This window comes from Serinus canaria, chromosome 2 (genome assembly GCF_022539315.1).
Source record: "Serinus canaria isolate serCan28SL12 chromosome 2, serCan2020, whole genome shotgun sequence".
Lineage (NCBI taxonomy): Eukaryota > Metazoa > Chordata > Aves > Passeriformes > Fringillidae > Serinus > Serinus canaria.
The window spans coordinates 92,724,767-92,747,328 of NC_066315.1; the positions used below are offsets into that span (position 1 = coordinate 92,724,767).

Sequence of the window (22,562 nt, forward strand, 5' to 3'; positions counted from 1 at the left end):
AAGAATCTGTGTTAAGTCAGTTTTGCAAAAAGCAAATTACTGAGGGTATTTAAATCTCCTGGGATTTTAACTCCTGCTTCTCTTTCCCTACCCACAGTAGAACCAGAATGTTCCTTCTAATGCAGTAACCACAAAGCAGCTTGATGCTGGGGAAAGAGAAAACTTATTGACTCATTCTAAGAGAGAGTTACCCTTTTGAGGGAATCTTCTTATTCTACAGCACATCCAGCCAAACTCATTGGTCCCCTCCAGCTTAGTAGCAACACAGATAACTTTCCCCTGTCCTGTTTACATTTAGCAGCCATGACAGCTATTTATTGGTAGCAGTGGTAGGGAAAAGAAAGAACTTGTTTCAGAGAACTGACTGGTATATTTAGAACTCATGTTCTGAAGAAGAACCTTTGTCAGGCACAGAAGGTGACAGGGAGGGCAGCTGGGCTATCATCCCATGTACAGTCTTCAACTTACAGTAGGGCAGAAGCTGCAACCTGAAAAGCACTTCATTTACATCACAGAAAATGAGTGCTCCCTAGGAGAAGTCAGTATAGACTTTTTATAGATTAACTGTTGAAGGAAACAATACAGGTGAAATACATGGAAAACAGCACAACAAATTAAAAGCACTGGCATTAGAAACAGATGACCTGTGCATGTAGCTCAGTGACAATGAAGCACTGCATACAGCAGTCAATATCAGCAGTCAAACCTATCCCTTGTTCAACATCACTGAGCACACCCCTCATTTGCACATTCTTCTATATGATTGACGATGATCATAATCAGTGTTTTTAAACCACTTCAAACAGTACTTCAAAATATGACTTTATTAATCTCTTTCAAAGGCTGACAAACCTTTAGACATAAGCTCATGCACTCACATTATCCCTGCAGTACTGCCAGTCCCAAAATACAGATTAGCTTAGTGAAGCACATGAGTTTTCAAGTTTGCTGTTCCTCCTATTAATTTCCATACATTTAAAGAAAGACATTTACTTGGATTTTTAAGCTTAAGTTGATATTTTAAATGCAGTTGACTGAAAGCATAAGCAAGGGCTGCAAACATAACAGGCAGGCATTGCTAAGAAAACCTCTCAAGATAAAAACAATTTCTGGTGTCACCTGTGTGGATGCGACTGTGTCTCTCCAGCTGACTTGGCTTAGCGAAAGCTTTTTCACAAGTATCACACTTAAACACTCTAGGCTTCTGGGAACTCAGTGAAGGTCCACCCTGATGGGTTTGCATGTGCTCCTAAGCCAGCATAGGAAAAAAAATAAATTTCAGACCCTTTAAAAAGACTTCAGTACTTAACATAAAAATATATTCACACCTTGAAGACAAAAGCAGAGGATCTTAGTCATCAGCAGACAAGCTGGAAGAAAATGGAAGCCTGCATTGTTTTTTTTTCTTTTAAATGAGATTTTTTTTTTGTCTATCAACCATCTCTAACCATCAGTCTTCACACTTCTGAAAAACTCCATAAATAACTGTATGTCTTATTTTTTTTTGGTATACATTAGTCCCTTTACTAATTATCTGAAGCAAAATAAAATACAGAAAACCAAACCAGAGTTCTTTAAACGCTCTGTTCATCTACAAAGAGGTATTTTGACAACTGTGAATTGTAAACCAACGTAGGATTTTCTCCCCCCTCTCCTCTACAGCATCCATCTCCCTCCTTGTCTGATATGTGGGCATTCCTCAGCACCTGAATTGGTAACACTGTCAAACTGCACAGGCCTCAAAGAGGCAAATATCACAATATACACACACAGCAGCATGATGGCAAGATGCAAACAGAACCACTTCACAATGGACTCTTAATTGAAAAAAACACCAGAAAATTAAATCACTAAGGTTCTTAATGGTAAGATAGCAGGATGTTTTATCTTCATGAAGAAGCATCAATAACAGTTCTAATTTCAGTGTTTTTAATACACTGATGCTAGGCCCAGATGCTTTTCAAACTTAGAAGAGTATCTATGTTATCTATTATTTTTTTTTCATTTGCTTATTAATACCAAGTTAAAATTCCAATTACAAAAGAAAATAAATAAAAATATATATAACTAAAAAATTCTAATCAAGAACTATCTGTGAAACAGTACTGCAAATACTTGTCCACTTTCTAAAATGTGTGTATTCTTTTCTATTCTATTTGATTACAGACTAAACTATTAATTAGTCTTTACTATACCTAAACAATAAGCCTTCTTGAAGTCTATGAAGTCCTATTCCTCACTCCACGAACTGAAGCAACCTGTGTCTGCAGAGTTTGTTTACACTGGAAAATCAGCGAGACAGTTACATGGATGAATATTATTATCACAGTACTTATAATAATAGAGTATTATAGGGAAATAATATAAGGTCTTCTGAGAAAAATCAGGTATCTTAAAACCCCTGCTTAGGTGGAAATAAACAAAATCTTTAGGTTTTATCTTGTTCATAACCCCCTCAAGCATTGAAATGGAATGGTGGAAGCATACTATAACCTACTTCAAAAAATTATCTGAAACCAGTTGTTTATTTCTTTCACCATGAAACCCAAACAAAAACCCAAACCTCCAAATCCCAACAACTCCCACCCCATCTTCTACTTGAATGCAAACAACATATCCAGATAGCCCTGTAAAACTTTCTGCCAACTTTCTCTGAAGAAACAGTTTGTGATGCAATTCTGTTCCACTGATCTGTGCATCTCTCATACTTTTCCTGTAAAATAAATATTCTTTTGAAAATAGTTCATGGAAATGCAACATTCATGAAGTGCAATCATCTCTTTATCGACACAGTATTTCACTGATTGTTCATGTGATGTTTTATAACATTATTTGTGCAATTCTTATATTCTTCAGAGAGCAATTATCTTGGGGTAGCAAACAAGCATTATCTAATTAAAAAATAAGACCAGGAAACCTTCTTTGAAATGGCTCATGCATTAGTATGCCACTCTTATACCCCATGACTCCTGAAACATTAATTGTAACCACTTCTCAAAGTGTGGCAATAAAAAGTTTTTTTCATTCCATTGTTTTAATAAGATGATAAGGTCTTTTTCCTTTCATCTTGGAATCATGTCTGTGCCTTATTTATTATCAACAGTCAACTTCCAGATACTTCCACTACATAGCTATATGAAACTGGACAGCTTAGTCACTGTGCATGTCTTAGAGTACTCGTCTCTGAAGCTGTAAAACAGGAGAGTAACCCACATCAGAAGGGGAACTGAGTCACTAGACTGAAAAGCCTTAACACTGGGGGTGGGGCGGGTGGTGGAGGTGTGATCTCTAAAGAGCATTTTCTTGTGTATAATTATGAAAATGCTGGTACTGACATCTTTGGGAAAAACTCCTACAGTTAAGTACTGGGATCTAAACACTGATACCCTTACCTCTTACTGTATTTTTCTGAAAAGCCTGAAGTTTGGTAGTGACCTTAGTGTTTTTGGCGATCTCCAGAATTTCATCAGTATAAAATGAAGACCACGAGTAACAGAACACTGAACTCTTCCCAAAATCCTAAGCCAAACCCCAACATTTATCTTTGAATTTGCTGTTAAAGGCTGCTCACAGCTGAAGCTGCTATTAACACCTTGATAAAGAAAAGAGTCTGATGAGGGGTGGAATTTGTTTTAGTATCTGATGGTCCAGCAGTAAATGAAACTGTCCTTTAAGACATTTAAGATCAAAGCCAACCATTAATCAGCACTGACAAGTCTACCACTAAACTATGTCTGCTAAGACACTGTCCATAGTGCCACATCTACACATCTTCTAAATATCTTCAGAGTTGGTGACTCAACAACTTCCCTTTACAGGTTGTGCCAGTGCCTGACAAGCCTTTCAATTAAGAAATTTTCCCTAATATCCAATCTAAATCTCTCCTAACATAACTGGGGTGATTAACTCTTGTCCTATTGCTCATTATCCAGTAAAGGGCAACACCCACCCGGCCAAAACCTTCTTTCAGGAAGTTGCCGAGAGTGTTAAGTGAGCCCCGGGCTCCTTTTCTCCAGGCTAAACAACCTCAGCTTCCCTCAGCTGCTCCTCCTAAGAGTTGTGCTCCACACCTTTCACCAGCTCTGCTGCCTTTCCCTGGACACACTCCAGAACCTCAATGTCCTTGTTGAACTGAGAGCTCAAAACTGAATTGGATTTGAGGTGCAGCCTTGCCAGCACAAAGTAAAGAGGGAGAGTCACTGCCCTGCTCCTGCTGGCCACACTATTCCCCACCCACCCAGGCCAGGAAGACACTGGCCTCCTTGGCCACCTGGGCACACACTGGCTCTTGTTCAGCCACTGTCAATCAGCACTCCCAGGTCCTTTTCCACCAGCAGCTTTCCAGCCACTCTGCCCCCAGCCTGTAGTGCTGCCTGGGGTTTTTCATGACCCAGAGCAGGACCCGACACCTGGTCTTGTTGAACCTCACAAAATGGCCCCAACCCATTAATCCAGCCTGTCCTGATCCCTCTGCAGAGCCGTCCTGCTCTCCAGCAGATCAAGACTGCTGGCCAGCTCAGTGTTGTCTGCAAATGACTGAGAGTGCACTCAATCCTCTTGTCCAGATCATTGATAAAGATATTAAATAGAATTAGCCCCAGTACTGAGCCCTGGAGAGCACCACTTGTGACCAGCCATCAGCTGGATGTAATTCCATTCACCATCACTCTGAGCCTGGATATACAGCCAATTTTTTCCCAGCAAACAGTGAACCCATCCAAGTCATGGAGGTGAGTTTCTCCAGAAGAATGCTGTGGGAGACAGTGTCAAAGGCTTTGCTCAAGTCCAGGTAGACAACATTCACAGCCTTTCCCTCCTCCACTTTGTCACAGGAAACCAGGTTACTCAAACAGGACCTGCTTTTCATAAATCCATACTGATTGTGCCTGATCTCCTGGCTGTCCTGCATGTGCCACATGGTGGCACACAGGATGAGCTGCTCCATAACCTATCCTGGCACTGAGATCAGGCAGAAAGACCTGTAGCTTCCCAGATCCAATTTCCAGCCCTTGTAGATGGGCATCACAGGTGCTAAGATCCAGCCAACTGGGACCTCCTTGGTTAGCCAGTACTGCTCATCATAAAAGTGGTTTGGCAAGCTCTTCTGACAGGCCCCTTGGTACCCTTGGGTGGACTCATCCAGTGCTACAGACAACTTGTGCATGTCAAAGTGGTGTAGCAGGTCACTGACCATTTCCCCCACCCCCACTGAGATGGCTATGGTGCTGCGCACACCAGCACTGGGACATTTCAAATGTGCTCCAGTGTACTCAGCACATTGGGGTGGAGCTTGAAGGGCCTTGCTGGCACATGAACCCTCATACACTGGTGTGCTGCCCTCAAGCTTATCTCCAGCAAGTGTGGTTTTATCCCTTCCTCCCTGCAAATCTAGTTTAGATCATCTCTCTCAACGAGCCCTGCTAAATCCTCAACAAACATCTTTTTCCCCCTTTGAGACAAGGGTAGCCCATCTGCAGCAGACCTGCTGTTGTGTAGACCAATCCATGGTCAAAAACCCTTAAATTCTGCTGGCGATGCCAGTCTCAGAGACACTTACTGGCCTGCCAGCTCTTCCTACACCACTCCCTGCAAGTGGAAGGATAGAGGAGAAGATTTACTTGTGCTTCTGATCCCTTAACAGGTTGTCCCAAGGCCCTCAAGTCTCTTGTGACTGCCCCTGAACTTCTTATTGCAATTTCAATTGTTGCCTTCCTGAAAAATCAGTTATGAATAATAATCCAAGGGACATACTAGGGTAAGTTTTTATCTTGTCATATCTTTTACCTGGGCCCAGTTTTAAGAAAACAAACTGACGAGAGACTGATTTTAAGAGTTTGTTATCATTACTTAAGGAAAACAAGGATCAAGACTTCTTTGGATTTTTTTTCCTGGAAAATTTCTTTTAACTCAGAGGTTAAGAGTTTCACAACAATATATTTTATGATTGTTTCCAATACTCTAGTTGACAGACTTGATCACTCCAAGAGGGTGAACTTCACAAAGAGAGTATATTTCATTAAAATATTATATCAAAGTGAAATGAAATCTATTGAAGAGGTCTCCTAAAAGCTAATAAATATAAATGAATATAAATACATTGCCTTTGGGTCCAAAAATTTCTTGCTATAAATTCTGGGAAGCTGGCAAGCTTCTGGGCAACTTATATGTTTACTCCTTTCTTAAAGCTCTTCAAAATACTTCCTTTAAGTATCTCTCAGAGGTAAGATACTGGCCTGAACAAAGCACTTGTCTAGTACAGCCCAATATTCCTAACAAGAACATTCTATAATACAATTAAGAACTTAGACACACCACTAATTTTTTTAAAAGACTTGGAAGTATTAGATTGCTCATAATCTGGAGAAAACAGAGAAAATATCACTAGACAACAGCAATAATATAAAGACATTTTAAAATAAATGCTCCCTCTATCACTTGTACTTACATGACAGAGCATCTACAAATGAAATGGTAAGACTGTAAAGCAGATAACTTCCGAGATAGCAAAAGATTATCTGGAAATCAGGATTAGCCTTGATGATATTCATATGCAAATAAAGTAAGTGAAATCTTTTCCTGACACTACTACTTGCATGAAAGGCATTAACATTTTTCATTCTGTAGTCAACATATGCATTAAAATCCTCTCCATGCTCCAGAAGAGAGTTCTCTATCTGTGCATACATTATCACTTAGACTCCCTCTCTCAGATGCACACCTCTCACACTGTAAAGGGAAAGCAAAGACAAAGGGCTAATAGGTACCTTTTGTTATTATCACAGAAAGTTCAAAACAAAAGGAGTTTAGAGAACTATCAACTGTTATTACCAAATACCTTGAGATGTGTTGCCCTCTTAAAGGCCTTATTGCAGATCTGGCAAATGTGTATTCGCTCCTTGCCATGAACCTCTTTGCAGTGGTGTGTCAGCATGGTGACAGAATAAAAGGTTTGGCTACACTCAAAACACTGGTGCCCACGAGTTTCTTTTTCTGCTTGACTGCTTTTAGTCACATTAGGGGAAACTTCTGTCACCTGTAACAATTTACAAATACACTATCAGGTAATTTCATAAGCACATCCACATTGGTTTATTTTTTAAAATCTACCTCAACGTGACAAATTTTTGGAGAGCATCTGCAAGCAACTTACAAAATAAGATACAAAAGAAATCAGTTATATGTAAATATGAACTTCTATTTCATTGCTCTAAAGAATGACACATGTATTTTAAGAAAATAACATTAATAACTATGATCAAATTGACTTAACACATCATAAATAGAATATGTGTGTGTGGATCCATATTTTTCTACAGTCAGTTTTATGCTCCCGAACAACGCAGATGATCCTCAATCTGCCACCAAATAAAATTCAAAGCCAAAAGCATTCTGGACAGGAAAAAAGTTATCTCTAATTCTGTAGAGAAGAATATTTTCTATTTGTTTAACTTCTTTATTGGGGATTCTATTTTCATAAGGAAGTAAAGGTCTACCTCCAGAAGTACTTAAACACAATGAAAAATTGATAGACTTGGATGGTGGTGCACTGCATAATTGTTTTAATTAGTGAGAACTGCCTGGAAAAACAACTTTCTTCAGATAATTTAATACCAAATTGCTTTTAATACCAAATTTTACAGAGGAATCCTAAGTACAGTAACATAGATAGCAACAAATCAAGTCACAGTCCCCCTCTCTCATTTCTCTTATTTTAGAGCTTGCCCTACCAGGCTGGTTGAAAGCATTCATTCTGCTTTCAAGAAAAGAAGTCTGAACTACTTTTTCTAATACCAAAACTGTATTACTTATGTAAGAGTTTCTATTGTGATTCAAAGGCATAAGACGTTGCAAAGACTTTATGTTGCATCATCACTGAAACAACTTGGATACAGAAAGAGAATGGAAAATGTGTACCAATTGGTGCTATTTTTTCCCCACAGCTCCAAAATTTATCTGTTTTTATTTTCTAAATACCACCTTACTTGGAAATTTTTGGAGCAGTATGTGAGCACATGATTATGTGATTTGTAGAAAGAAACACATTATTAATTACACTTCTTTCTTGTCTGCATATATATATATATGAAAGTGGGTTTTAATTCAAAACTTAAAACAGTATCTGCATGACTAGGAAGTACAGAGAACCTCTTCCCAAAACTCTTGTTTGGGAATGACATCAGGCTTCATGATTCAAGATAAAAAGACACTGTTACAGTATTTTGATTAAATAAAAGTCCTTTACCACAAAAGATACAGACATGTATAGTATCTACCTGATATGTAATTTCATCAGAGTTTGGAGGTGCTGAATGGGGTGTATGGCTCACCAGTATTACTTGCTGTGATCCTGATGCACTTTGGCTAGCAAGACTGGAATCTGTGAGTATAGCAGGGAACTGCTGACCCTGTCAGAAAGGGGAGCACAAAAACCAAGAGTAACTATATTTAAAAAGCTGCATTTAAACAGCTGACTGGAGTAATGTAAGTTTTCACACCTAAACAGTGCTTTTCTTTTTCCTTTAGAAAGAAACATTTCAGAATCCTATCTGAGCAAATGCAACTGTTTTTCCTCCTTTTCTCCTTTACATTTATATCTAACCATTTAAGGGTAACAACAGCTGGAAGTTTGTAAGACTAGATTCAGTTCTGATTAATTTTTACCAGCCTTGCATGAAATGCTCAATGTTTTATCCTTCCATTGCCTTTCTTTAACTCCTGTATTCTGCTCTCCTGCATGGCCTTCCCGCAGTATCTTTATTTGAACCTCTTGATTAAGCATACTCCCAAACAGCATGAAATCATGAATACAAAATCACTACTTAGGATATATGATTACTAATATCTTACTACTTCTATTTCTACACAACTTTTAATGGCTTCAATTTCCCCAGGAAACACAGTTCTTTCACATACTATCTATTCACCATGATTTCTTGCAACATAAACTGTGTTTGCACAGCTATTATTATTCTTCAGTGTTTCAATTTTATTTATGCTTGTCTTAACAGGAGGCATGGGATCTTATTCATAAACAGCAACACTGCCAAATGTTATTGCTGAAATTATTACAAAGCCTGAAATGAAACTATGTTCTGCTTTGTTACTCTGTGATACCAGAAAACACAAACATATCGTAAGAATTATTTAAGAAATGTTTTCTTCCCTTTCCTAGAGCCAAACTGCAGAGGAAAGCATATAACTGTGCTTCACCAATTTTAATCACAGCACATGCAAGATAAATAGTACTTAATTTGTATACATTTACACACTAACTCAGATCAAAAAGTAAATAAAAACCAATCTCAACCTAGTTAAGCCAAGAAAATAGAAGAAACAGCCCAAGTTTTCAGATGTAAAATCTACACTGAAATGTCAGCCACACAACCTTTTCACTTTGTAGTGTTTTAATATTATTTTTCATCTCCCCACTCTGTAGATTCTATTTGCCAAATGTGACTTTGGCTCTTGATGACACCACAAAATTCTTAAGTTATAAATTTTATTTATAAAAAAAATTCTTAAATTATAAATTCTTAAGTTATAAGCTATAATGAAACTAATAGTAAGGTTACTGGAGAGATGACAGTCCATACAGCACCATTTTTATAAAATTTCTTATAATGCCACCTGTTATTAAAGATAGCTAAATAAATTATGTCCTGCTACTTGCTGTGAAAAGAACTGTCACAACTGCTGTTCAACTCTCCCATTGACGAATAGGAAAAGAAAAATTTACCAAATGAAATAATATATTAGGAGTACTAAGCTCTATTACTGAATAGTGGTAATGAAGTATATAGGCTAACACCAAAAACTGATCTCAAACCATGTTTGAAACAGTAGAATCTATCTGTTAATTTAAAAAAACCAACAACCTTGCAAAATCTATCGTCACTTCTGTTCCAACAGTTCATCATGTCTCTAGACGCCAAACTCACACGGTTGGCAGAGTGAAGGAAAATTAACTAAATTATCAAATATTATGTATTTACAGGACAAAATTATTTTCTAAGCTAAAGAAATTATGTTCTGTAAGACAGAAACATAAATTTATCTGTCAGTTCAGAAAAGCATCTTACCTGCGAAGTGATATTAAGTGTAACTGCATCAAGACCACCTGACAACATTCCCTGAGTGTCAGCAAGAGTCAAAGTGACACTACCATCTCCTCCAACTCCCGATGAAGACATTACCAAATTCTGCGCAGAAACTGCGGACTGAGATATGGGTGTTGCTGGAGGAAGGTTTGTTCCCCCTGTCGTATTAAGTTCTGGAACATATGCAAAATGGTAAAAAAAAGAAATCTGTTACATACATAAACACTAAACTACGAATTTATTTTAAGTGAACTTAGTAATTTCTGTTTCCCATTGCTAGGTTTTCCTACTGTGGAATCCAGAAAATCAGTTAAACTGCTAATCGAGAACCTAAAGTTGTCAGTCAGATGATAAAATCAGAGAAATTACATTTAAGTGTAGCTTCATGAGCACAGTATTGCACTCACAGGTGGTCATGTGTATATACAAACATATATAGGTAGAAATTCATAAACATATTTAAAATCTCAAAATTTGAGTAATAGAGCAAATACGGTATTTTATCACTTCTGCAGCGAAGGCACCAGATTTTGTTGCCCTGCAGTTAATAGATATAATTCTTCAATACTCCTGTAACTGCCTCCCAGTACTAATATAAGACATGTTCTCTTGTTTTTATTTTTTTCCGATTGTGTGGAATAAAGTTCATTTAAAGTGACATAACAATTTAAAGCTTGTGAGAAAACACACCAAACACTCAAAGTTCCTGAATCATGACATGCAAGATTATTCCATTTAATTCTAGTATTTACTTTTTAAATAAAGTACTATTTTCAATTAGAAAAAACATGGTATGCATACCTGGAGCATTTAGTGAAGGGCCCTGAGAAAGAAGCTGGTCATTGCTTATAGTTAATGTAGCACCTGTAGTCTGACTGCTGATGGCTGGTGCTGTCAGTCTTAAGCCAGTGTTCAGATCAGTACTTCCAGAATTATGCTGAATAAGATCTTGGCCTGAATAGAAATAAGTCCTACTGTAATTGGAATCGTCTCAGCATTATTCTGCTACTGTTCTTGCAATAGATCATAAAATAATAAAAGTAGAAAATACAGCCAAAACACATAATTAATTTCTACACATGCAGATTTTTATGCAGCGGTTTGGCAAGTTTTTAATACAGATGTGATTATGCAAATCCAGATACTGACATGCACAGAAATACCTGAGATTAGTAATATTTAGATAAATATGGATCTTACTTCTCTAGATTCAAAGCACCAACCTGATCAATCTATAAAAAAACAGCTGTTAACTGAGGCTATGAATAAAAAAGTGAACCAATCTAACGTGTTCTCACTGCAAACGTGTTTGGGTTTCAAATGCGGATTTGGGGAGTATCTTTTAAAGCCAATTAATATAAGGAAAATACGCCATGGGAAAACTGTGGACTGTGAAAATCCTTGTATGCTACTGTATAGGTACTTTATAAAATAGAGATCTGGTATCATTAAAGATTTTTAAAACCACAAACCAGATATTGTAAGAGTGATTTCTTGAGGACTTCCTGATGACGTTGCAGTAGTAGAACCTGAAGCATGAGCTAGAACTTGACTCAAACTGGAATTATTTATGGTCAACATTATCTCATGTTGTCCATTTGTAGATGACACCATACCCTGTGAAGTCATGACTTGAGTAATGTCTTGTGCACCTAAATTAAAGTGATAGAACAACAAAAAAAAAATCCATTAATATCCTTTGGTGAAATTTTTGACATAACTTTTTAGAGCAATTTATACATTATTTTCTGAGATACTATAATTGATGCAGCCAAAGGGAGATGCTAGAACTTGCAGTAGAAAGTAAAAACAGTAAAAACTTTTTTCACATCCAATTTCTTCTTCTACAGTTAAGATTTTCAGAATGAAGATTTTTGTATTTTGCTCAGAACTATGGAAGTTTGTAAGTATTTTCATTATATAGAATCATAGAATGGCCTGGGTTGGAAGGAATCCTAAAAATTACATAGTTTCAACTCCTCTGTCATGGGCAGGGATGACTTCCACTACACCAAGCTGCTCAAAACCCCATTCAACCCAGGCTTGAACATTTCCAGGGATGGGGCATCCACATCTTCTACAGGCAACCTGTTCCAGTGCCTCACTACCTTCACAGTAAAGAATTTCTTCCTAATAGCTAATCTAAACCTACTTTCCAATTCACCTTCTGAAAAAAATTGTATTAAGTAACGGTAACACAAAGCTGTAAAATTTGCTGAAGATGCTCAAGCAAAAACTGCAAGTTTATTTTATTAAAATGAGATGTTTGGTGGGAGTGAGGGGAGGCAGGGGTTGACATTTTCTCACTGAGTAATACTGTGAGTAAAATTAAGAAATTGAACACACAATAAAACTACTGACATGCTTACCATTAGCGCTGGTTGTCAGCACAGACTCCTGCTCAGAAAGGGACCCTATTGTCATGTTAGCAGATGATGTTACTGTGGGCTGCAAAGACAAGCCTGATATGGGCTGAATAACCACGTTAGCCGGCACTGCATTTTCTGTTGCCTGGAGGGAGGGATTCTGGGGAGCCATGGTGGGATCTCCAGTCAGCTGCTGAGTAAGTAAATTACTCTGCTGTAATGTCTGCTGCAGGATACTTGGATCGATCTGAAAAACAAGTTTTCAGCAGTCAATCTGAAGTTAACAAACTGGGTTAAATGAATATTCTTAACATAAGTCCTGAATACATATTTACTGCATAGAGAGTATATACAATACTGAAAATTTATAATTAACAATTTAAAATTTAAATTTAGTTTTTGTGTCTGTATCTAGCCAGTCTCTAAAGTGACTATGTAACCAGTCTATTCAGATTCACTTCCCCTCTCTTCCTTCAGCAAAATGTTTGGGAAACCATGATCAGTTACATATCAGCATGCCTAGCCCCAGGTAAACACACGGCTGGTATTCTGTACTGTCCTATTAGGGCATGTAATGCTTATCCCAGTCTCCAAGTCTTTGAAAGTGAAAAGGCATGGAGCAGAGAGAAGACTGATACCAGAAATTATTTAATTTTTCAGCTCCTAAGGGTCATTAAGGTCTCATTTCACAAGCCAACAACTGCTCTCTATACTTAAAGACATTTTCCTCTTCAGAGATATTTAGCAGTTGAGAAAAACAAAATGAAAATGTCCCCATTTTATGGGGACTCCTAAAAACTCCTTGAACAGAGGGACTATGAGCAACTCAATGCAGCTCTGCAGATGTCCCTTCCCTGACCTTGGGGTTGTACCTGGTGACCGTCAGAGGGCTCCTCCAACAACAATAATTCTGTGCAACTGATCAAACACAACCACCTTCAAGAAAATTATTGTTTCACACATCTCAAGAACTTTTTAATGCAATAATCTCACCTCTTTCTGTCATTCTTTTTATAAACTCAGTGGGAATTTAAATTGTGAATTCAACCATTAAAAACTTGTGAAGTAACACAGTGTGTTATGCTTAGAAAATAACACTGTGCAATAATTTGGGTTTGTTCTGGGGGGTGGGTGGGTGCCTTTTGGGGGTTGGGTGGGAGCTACTTTTTAAGTTTAAACACAAAATGCAATTAAAGAAAAAAAAAAACATATTTTAAAGCAGTCTGTCAAAATCCCTGAGAGGTAAAAAATCCTAAAAATAATGAAAATTAAAGAAACCAAACCAGAAACATACCCCACTGTGCAGCTATTTTTTAAGTCTTCTAACATTGTACAAGTGATACAGTCTGCTACTAGCTCACTCAACTCAAGAACTGTTCCAGAATTATGTAGGGTCCTTAAACTTTCTTAGGCCCTCCAGAATTAAAAGCAGAATATATATATTCTACTATACAGAATTAAAAGCAAGGAGCAGTGAGCAACTTACCTGTAATGTTATGTTGTTAATACCAGTGGCATCTATTCCAGAAATCTGAACATTTTGTCCAACCAGATTAGCAGCAAGTTGTAACTGTATTCCTTCAAGAGTGGCCAAGCTACCATCTGTCAAGGACACAGTTAAGTCACCTCCAGCTACCAAAGAAAACAGTTATATTATAACGTTTTTATTTACTATTACTGACTACCTCTTTCAGCATACTTATTTTTATAAATTAAATCAAAATTAAAGCTACATACACATTTATTTATGACAAGAAAGATAATTTCAAGTGTATAACTTGATTATAAAGTAATTTGACTGCCTGTTTTAAAGCTTCATAAATTCCATGTGATTTAAGGATTGCTATTTAGGCACCAACCAGTAGCTTACAAAACAAGAATCCCTCCAGAGTAGCATTGGAAATCTGGAAAAATGTGGTTTAGATTTAATTGGAGTGTGCTGCACCTAAACAAAGCAGCACACACACAGAGTATTTACATTCTGACTCTGAACATAGACATGAAAGTTACTGCCACATTTTGCACAGCACAGACATGGTTCAGTATCAAACTGTCAAAGTTCATCCTCTGTACTTAGACCCATGAAAATAAAGGTGCATTAGCAATTGAAATCCAAAAGTCTTTCGTCTTTGAAAAGGTTCTAATCTCAAAAGTTGAAGAAGCCATCTCTACAAAAGGTCTTGAGAGCATATATGGAAAAAGTCATCTTGTGTTTGACATACCTTTTTCTCCAAACACCCTGAGTGTGATCAACCAGTTTCCTTTGGTGCTTCAAAAACATCTATCCTTCCCTCTTGAGAATTCTTTAGTATAATAAATTTGGTTTACAATGCAGCCAAATAATACCTGCTCTGGCCAAACCCATATAACTAGCCTCAATTTAAGAAGGTCTCTTTCTAGGACATCTGAACAAGCTAAACACTCCACCTTAATATGCTCAAAAACCCAAGTAAACGATTTCTCATCACAAGTTTATCACTCACTGTACCTGTCAAATAACATCAGTATCTTCTGAACATCAACCATTTGTTCATTTTGGACAACAGCTGAGATCAAATCAGATAAGCTGGAATGGCTACAGTTAAATATGAGACTGATATAATACTCTGAATTTGTGGGCATATCTGCTAAATCATAGACATGAACTGAAAAAAATGCAAAAGCACATAAAATCAAAGTCTTACTTTCAGAAAAGACAGAGAGTCCAAGACCCAGAACTTAAATAGTATATCTAAGACTACCAAGAAATGTCTCCAGACACTTTAACACTATTCTGCTTTTAAAATCGTCCCTGTCTCAAGTTTACCTGAGCACTTACACAAACATTAGGTCAGTGAGCATCTACATAAAAAATACCTGAAAAAAATTTAGATATTAGCAAGGATCATTCTGAAAAGGTCACTTTCTTGCAACATGAAGCATGTTGGGTATTCTGTGCCAGCTGGTGAAAGAATGGCCTGTGGCATATTTAATGTGCTAATCCAGCTGTAGTCACTGTCAATTGGTGAGACATCATATCTTAGGCACTCAATTATCTAACATACATACCTACACTACTAGTTTTTCGTATTGTTGAAGAGTCTTCTTGCTTTGTGTTGAGGCTGGGGGTCTTTTGGTTGGTTTTCTTTTGGTGTGGGTGTGTTTTTTTATTTTGGAGAAATAACTACACATGTACCGCAGAGGATGTGCGCTTAAGACATTCTTATGATTCACATAAATAAGTAGTGTAGACAAACAGAGTAATTGTTTTACTTCTTTTCTTTTTAAATAAAACCAAGAAAGTATTACCACAAAGAATACAAGTATTCCAGCTATTTGTTATATGCAATTTCTTCCATTCTGCAGTGCAATACCACAGGAGAACTGAAGAGACTTCTAGGTGCACTGCATATATTTTTATTTCATTCTTAAATAAGTAAATTTCTATTCATGTCACCACTGTACATCAAACCATTAATGCAGTAAAACTCTTACCTGTTTGGCAAACCTTTCCAAACTCTAATAGAAAGCAAATTTCATAACTTGATCACCACACCACCACCTCCCCATCCATTTTTACCTGACACTGAAGCAGGCAGGATAGCCTGGCCCACAAGTCCTTGTTGAAGTAAATTTTGATCAAACTGACTCGTCAAAACAGAGTTATTCATGATGAAAACATTAGGGTCTGTTGAGGATGAATTAAGAAGACTGACTGGTTGCAATCCCTCAGTTGAAGTCCGGGCAACAGGCTTCCTAACTTTCTTTGTATCCGGTTTATAATGACACTGTATGTGGGTTTTTCTGCGCCCTGAAGTACGAAACCGCAAATCACAGTGTGGGCATTTGAAGGGCTTTGCTCCCGTATGCAGGCGCATGTGGACTTTTAGACTGCCCTTTGTAGAGAAAGAATTACTGCACACATGACAACAGAAGAGCTTCTGGCCTAGAAAAGTTTCAAAACCAGAAATATAAGTGATTAAACCCCTAAAAAGATTGAGAGGACTAAATCATCCATTTAACAAATCCCGTAATAGATTCTAAACTAATTTGAACAAAATAAATTATAAATAATTGGACTGTATCATTTGGCTGCTTTTCAGATGAATTAAGGTTCTCAGTGAAGAGTATATTAACTTTTTCCTTTAACTAAAACTCCATATGCTTTTAAAGCTTTCATGCAGAATCTATTTGGTCACCTTCATTACTCTGTCATCCTCCTCATCTCATCTTCCTGACTAATCCAGTTGTTTCAACTACACAGACCATTAACTGGAGAATTAAAAGTTTCATCTTGACCTCTTCAGCATTTGACTCCTACTTAATTAGCCACTCATTTCCTTTTTAATTCCAGCAGCTTTATTCTTCTGTTTCAATGCTGCTGTAATAACCAGTATTAATGGATTACAAGTAAAATATTATTAAAATTAAGTGAGATAACATTCTAAAACAATATATCAACCCCACAAAGTAACCCAGAAGTACAGAAATCTGGTCTATACATATACAAACCTCTTTGTCTCTCCTTTCAGAGTGCATAAAATCTGAAAAATATCCTTGGTCTTAAATGGAATTTTTAATGTACTACAAATAAAAGCAAACTACAGAGTTTATTCCTTGAACCATACGCACAAAAAGCAATTCACAAAAAGCATAATGTAATTATCTGGCAGAAACATGCCACTGCAGCTGAAAACCCACTATAACTCCTGAAATTCCCAGGCCTTCCAGCACAATATTGCTTCCTAGCTAAACAAGGGAAAAAAACCAATGCATTTGGTAAAGAAATCACAAGAGCAATATGTGCCTGTAAGTCCTGCTATTGAGTTCTAGTTTCCATTTACACAGAAGAATCTCTTACCAATTTCCTGAACTACAATTCAACCTACTTCAAATTACAAAACCCTGGTGCACTGTTGTCACCTCCTGTTAAACAAAACTAAGTAAACCACTGACAATGTTCTGTTTCAAAAAATGGAGAAGAAAGAGGCCAAAACCATGAACCAGTGAAACAAAGGGAATCTGAGCTGCAGCAAAGTCATCCACCACATTCACAGTGCCACAAAGGAAGCCATCCAGCAGTCTTTTCCCACTAAATAAAAAATCCCCACCCATTCGGAGAAAGCGGGGTGGAAAAATAAGAGAGAGAGAGAGAGAGAGAGAGAGAGAGAGAGAGAGAGAGAGAAGAAAACCAACAAAAAAAAAAAAAGCAGGAAGGAACAAACAGAACATCTGAAGTCCTGTTCTTTAAATATGCAATGAAATAGTGAGCTGACTCCTGGGCCTTTTGTGTAAATATTAAGAATCTGAAAAGAAAAAAGAAAGATGTTTGAACTGTTTTCAGTAGTTTAGTAGTTTCGAGTTAATGTCCACAAGGGAAACTTGGAGGGAAGATGATGCCAAGTGTAGAGGGTGATCTTGTCCCCCAATGAGTTGCAGCTGGACCAGTTGGTGAAGATTGGAGGCAGGCCTGATCTTGACAGGCCACACCTGTAACCAACAAGAACTAGTGATATATAAGAGTAAGGAAAGAGGAGTGAGAGGAGTCAGATTACTACTGCAAGGACCTGGAGTGGTCAGTGCATAGAGGAGCTGCCTGTGAAGAACATCAAGAAGCTATGAAGCTCTGATAATACGAAATCCTTGTGCTATAATGACATTAGAACCCATGTTATCTAAGACAACACCCAAGTTTAGATGAGAAGTCATCAAGGAATGGCGAACACTAAATTGGCACTGCTGCCAAACACAGCAAAAATTAAATGTGTTTTATGCCACTGACACACCACTCTACTGGCTATACAACAAGTTACCAAGAGCTATTATCTGAAAGAACTGTAATCAGGAAACTGAAAAAGCAATGAAGACAGAACTGCAGTAGTGTATGACTTCAGTTATTCCGCTTCATGCTACATCAGGATACAGGAGCTAAGTGTTCAGACGAAGAACCATATGAGAAACTTCCAATCTTCCAGTAAAGCTCCAAACTAATTCTCTGGATCAATGCTGGTTACAGATGATATCAGGCAGGTTCCTATCCATGCAGCTTTCATTTACAGGTGAGGAATAGAGTAGCTTTTCAAACAGAACTATTTTTAGGGGAGTTACAGATATTAATACTGTAATTTTCTTTTTTTATTATTCATTTAAATAAATGATGTATCTCTCAATATAAAACAAATTAACTAGCAGGTGTAGGTATTGCCCACAGATGAAGACAGCATTCCAGAAAGCAATCCAGGCTCCAATGCAGAAAACTGCACATTAGCTAAATTTCATCCAGCACAAGCTGGCCCAAGCACAAAAAACATGGAAAAAAACTCCCATAAGGTAAAATTAATTGCAATACAGAAACAGTGATGTGGCTTTTGCAGTGAAAATTACACCTCACAAATCTGTGAGTGCTCTTTAAAGAAGATCAGATTTCCACTGTATCTGGATTTTTGGAATTTTACACTGGTTTTATACGAAAAAACCTTAATAAAATGCTGTCACAGGATGAGAGGAAAGGAAAGAGTCTTTCCATGAACTAAAGAAAACCAGTTCTAAGACTGAACACAAATGGCTTACATGGACAATTTTCACAAGGCTGTAAGTCAGCAGAAGAGCTCTTGAGCACCTGAGCAAGGACTCAAACCGTCAAAATTGTACAACATGTATTATGAAAGAGAGAATGAATAGCAGCTTGGGAAAGTCTGTTTAAGGATGTTAAAATAAAAATTTACAAAGCTCCATTTTATATTATCAAAACGTCTGTACAACCACAAAGAGCTAAAAAATTAAGAAGAGGAAACAATTTATTTCTCAAACTAAAATCTAGTGGGCTTATGAACAAAATTATCAAGACAGCAAACTGAAAATCAAACTTGAATCCAGATATTTACTACTACTACTGACTGTACTGAAGGCCATTCCTTTTTGCCCAGTTTTTCAGCTTTCAGAAAACAACTGGATAAAACTAATGTAAAATATTCCATTAAAGAAAGCAAGCAAAGAGATGCAATTTCTTATTCAGAGTGCCACAATTTGTAAACTGTTTGAACCTGGAAGAAACATAACACAATCCCTGCCTTGCTCCTTTCATTATCCTTACTATCTGCTACTGTCTGTCCTGATCCACACAACAATTTAATGTAACATGAGTACTATTTCTCACTAAACAACAGTTGAAAGTGCAAATACAGTAAAATAAAAAAGGAGCTTCCATGAGCAAAATAACAATGTATTACAGCATTAAAAGCTTTCTATCTTGTTGGGGTTTTTTTTATTTTTGAAAAGAGATCATAATGAAACTTAACAAAACTGTAGACAGTGTTAGAAATTAATTAGTTCAGGACTGGGTTGATTACAGAAGTTCAATGCTAAGAAGAAAACCAGTATGGAAGACTTAGAAGGCTTTTTTAATTAGCACAAAATTGTAGTTGAAAAATACTACTATTAAAATCAGACCTCTCCCAGGAATACAAAAACCTACCCTAAAAATCTAAATATTACAGATACTTAAGCTTACATTCAACTTGCAAGATTCAAACAGCGGAATGCTCAAAATTTTTGTAGTTTTATTTTCCAGTTCACATAGCAGTGCAAACATTAATATTTATAAGGGGTTTTTTACCTCTAAATTATATAAGATTCCCTCAACTCCACCTTCTTACTCAGGAAAATAAATTTATCACTGACATGCTGCAGAACCTCTGACATGAACATATTCAGGACACTTACATACACAGTATGAGCTAAGACCATGCTTTAGAAGCCTACAGAAAGCTGTAATAACACTGTTTACTCAGAAAGTTCTGATGTGATTCATTTGATGGTGTCACAAGTACCAAATTTCCCCTAGAACTGCCATCCACAGCTCCAAATAATAGATCACAGTGAAACATAACATTCCCTGCAAAATCTGTACTTAAACAGCTGATCAAGAAAGCAAACAGCTTCTAAACAAAGACATGCAAAATCTTACTGACCTGTGTGTGTTTTAACATGACAATCCAGAGTGGATTTTACAGTGAAACTCTTTCCACATTCATCGCACTTATACGGCTTCTCTCCAGTATGGATACGAACATGCCTAACAATTCCAGGATACATGTACAAGTGAAATTCTACTTTTATGTCAGTTTGTACAAATATTTCTTTTCTATCTTATTAATTTTATGAATAATTAAATACTTTTACTAGCATTACACTAGGCAGAACAAGAAGATTTAAGTACTTGCTTTTTTTTCAACCAATTTTTACATGTTTTTATACGCAAGTATTGGAGCAAAAAACCCCAAATTTATTCTAAAACTTCATAATAATAACTTTAATTCTGCAGGAAAAGAAATATTAAAGAGCTGAATTAGTCATATTCAGAATATGTAACATTTTGACACATTTTTAAACCACCGTGAAAAAGAAAATTTTATGTAAATTTTAGTCACACTTCAACTTGCGCATAAAGAGTTATATGAAACTGTTATTCCTAAAGTTTCTGGTGAATTATACAGCAAATTAAAAACATATGAACATTTTCCGTTCCTCACCTGACTAAATCACTGGGTTTTTTAAAGCTTTTGGGACAATAACTGCAACAGTTGGCATATTTGGGCTCTGCTTCAAGTTCTGCTTGCTTATCTTTCATCTCACTAATTCTGTCTTTCTCTGCAGCCGACTGGACCAGAACTTTTTCTGACACAGTGGCACTTTCTTGAGGCCTGATCTTTGCCAGTTCTGCTGTTTCTTCTTCTGTGAAAGTTATGACACCAGGACGAGATTTTCTGGAAGTTCTTTCAGAGCTTTCATCATCATCTTCAACACATGCAACTATTAAGTAAAAAAAACCAAAACAACAAAACAAAACAAACAAAAAAAAAAAAATCAAACCAAAATAAAAACCACATTTCTGTTCAGAAATCTGTCAGCAGAAATTACAAAAAATAGAAGGGTTTATTATTAAACACACAGCCTCTAAACTTTGTGCTTGGACTTGCACTATTACGGACTTTAATCTCTTTTAGAGGTCTAAGTACTCATGTCTGTAGCTCATTTTTAAAAAAGCTGGATTTATAATTCTTATCTTTATAATAACTAGCACAGGTTAAGCAATACAGGATAAAAGATCTACTTTAGTGACATACTAAAATAGCTATGTCACATACAATATCTTTAATACGCTGGACAGAAAACTAGTTTATTTAAACAACTCAGATAACAAAGAGATTTCAGCAGCTCTAAACAGAAGACATTATCCATGTTGGAAGCTTATTTTGTATCATTACTGTTATAGCATTCATGTAATCTACCAAAATATCTGTATTTCTTATATAGTAAGGACTGTAAAAGTAAAAATGAAATCATTTACCTCCTCCTCCTGTATCTGTAGCTGCTGCTACAGCTGAGGAGACTGTCTGATGTTTTTTCATATGTTTTTTGCAGTGAACAGTTGTTCGAAAGCTTTCATCACAGAATGGGCACTTGTAAGGCTTCATGCTCATGTGAGTTGCCATGTGCCTGGTAAGGCTGCCATTAGTTGTGAAGGAAGTATTGCAAATGCTACAGCTGAATGCTTTAACTCCTTAAAGTAACAGAAACAATTAAGTAGCATGCTATTTGTTTAAGTTTACTCACACAGGACATTTACAAAACCCAAACATGGGTTAAGCTCATATAGAGCTGGTATACTCTGTTTACCTGTATGAGTCTTCTCATGTGACTTAAGAACTCCCGAGGAAACAAAACCACGGCCACAGAGTTGGCATTTATAAGGTTTCTCACCAGTATGTGATCGAACATGTTGTTTCAAATGGCTGGATTTCTTAAAACCCTTGTTGCAATATTCACATCTATTAGAAGAAAATAATTTTTATTATTTCGTGCAATTATTAGGCATAATAATTACATAATAATTACATGGAATAATTAGCCATTCAGGAAATTTGGTGACAAAAGCTAGAAGTGTAACATACCTATATGAACGCCTACTTTGATCTTCATTATCCTCAAGAAAATGAGGCCTTTGGGTGTGCAATTCAAGTTCTTCCTGTGGTGACTGGTCTTGCATCAAGCGAGTGGTCTAAAAATCAAAGCCTCAAGTGAATTTCAGTAACACAGTATTTAAATATAGTCTCACAAA

The 22,562-nt window shown here is 36.8% G+C and overlaps 1 protein-coding gene across 8 annotated transcripts in view; it reads right to left on the reverse strand.

The window, feature by feature from the left end:
* The window catches only part of ZNF236 (zinc finger protein 236), a 77,551-nt gene that overhangs the window by 7,091 nt on the left and 47,898 nt on the right, over positions 1-22,562 (reverse strand). For 3 of the 8 annotated variants that reach the window (XM_030226428.2, XM_050971826.1, XM_030226409.2), the window contains exons 18-31: positions 22,396-22,502; positions 22,121-22,272; positions 21,792-22,004; positions 20,974-21,253; positions 20,413-20,516; positions 16,023-16,388; positions 13,950-14,095; positions 12,467-12,710; positions 11,570-11,749; positions 10,899-11,051; positions 10,080-10,270; positions 8,274-8,405; positions 6,836-7,033; positions 1,120-1,249 (exon numbers count right to left, since the gene is read on the reverse strand). In XM_030226428.2, the coding sequence (XP_030082288.1) occupies positions 1,120-1,249; positions 6,836-7,033; positions 8,274-8,405; positions 10,080-10,270; positions 10,899-11,051; positions 11,570-11,749; positions 12,467-12,710; positions 13,950-14,095; positions 16,023-16,388; positions 20,413-20,516; positions 20,974-21,253; positions 21,792-22,004; positions 22,121-22,272; positions 22,396-22,502 (2,596 nt within the window). Of the gene's footprint in view, positions 1-1,119; positions 1,250-2,195; positions 2,283-6,835; positions 7,034-8,273; positions 8,406-10,079; positions 10,271-10,898; positions 11,052-11,569; positions 11,750-12,466; positions 12,711-13,949; positions 14,096-16,022; positions 16,389-20,412; positions 20,517-20,973; positions 21,254-21,791; positions 22,005-22,120; positions 22,273-22,395; positions 22,503-22,562 lie in introns of those variants that run through there. The other 5 variants (XM_030226441.2, XM_030226416.2, XM_030226421.2 and 2 more) reach the window with 5 other exon arrangements.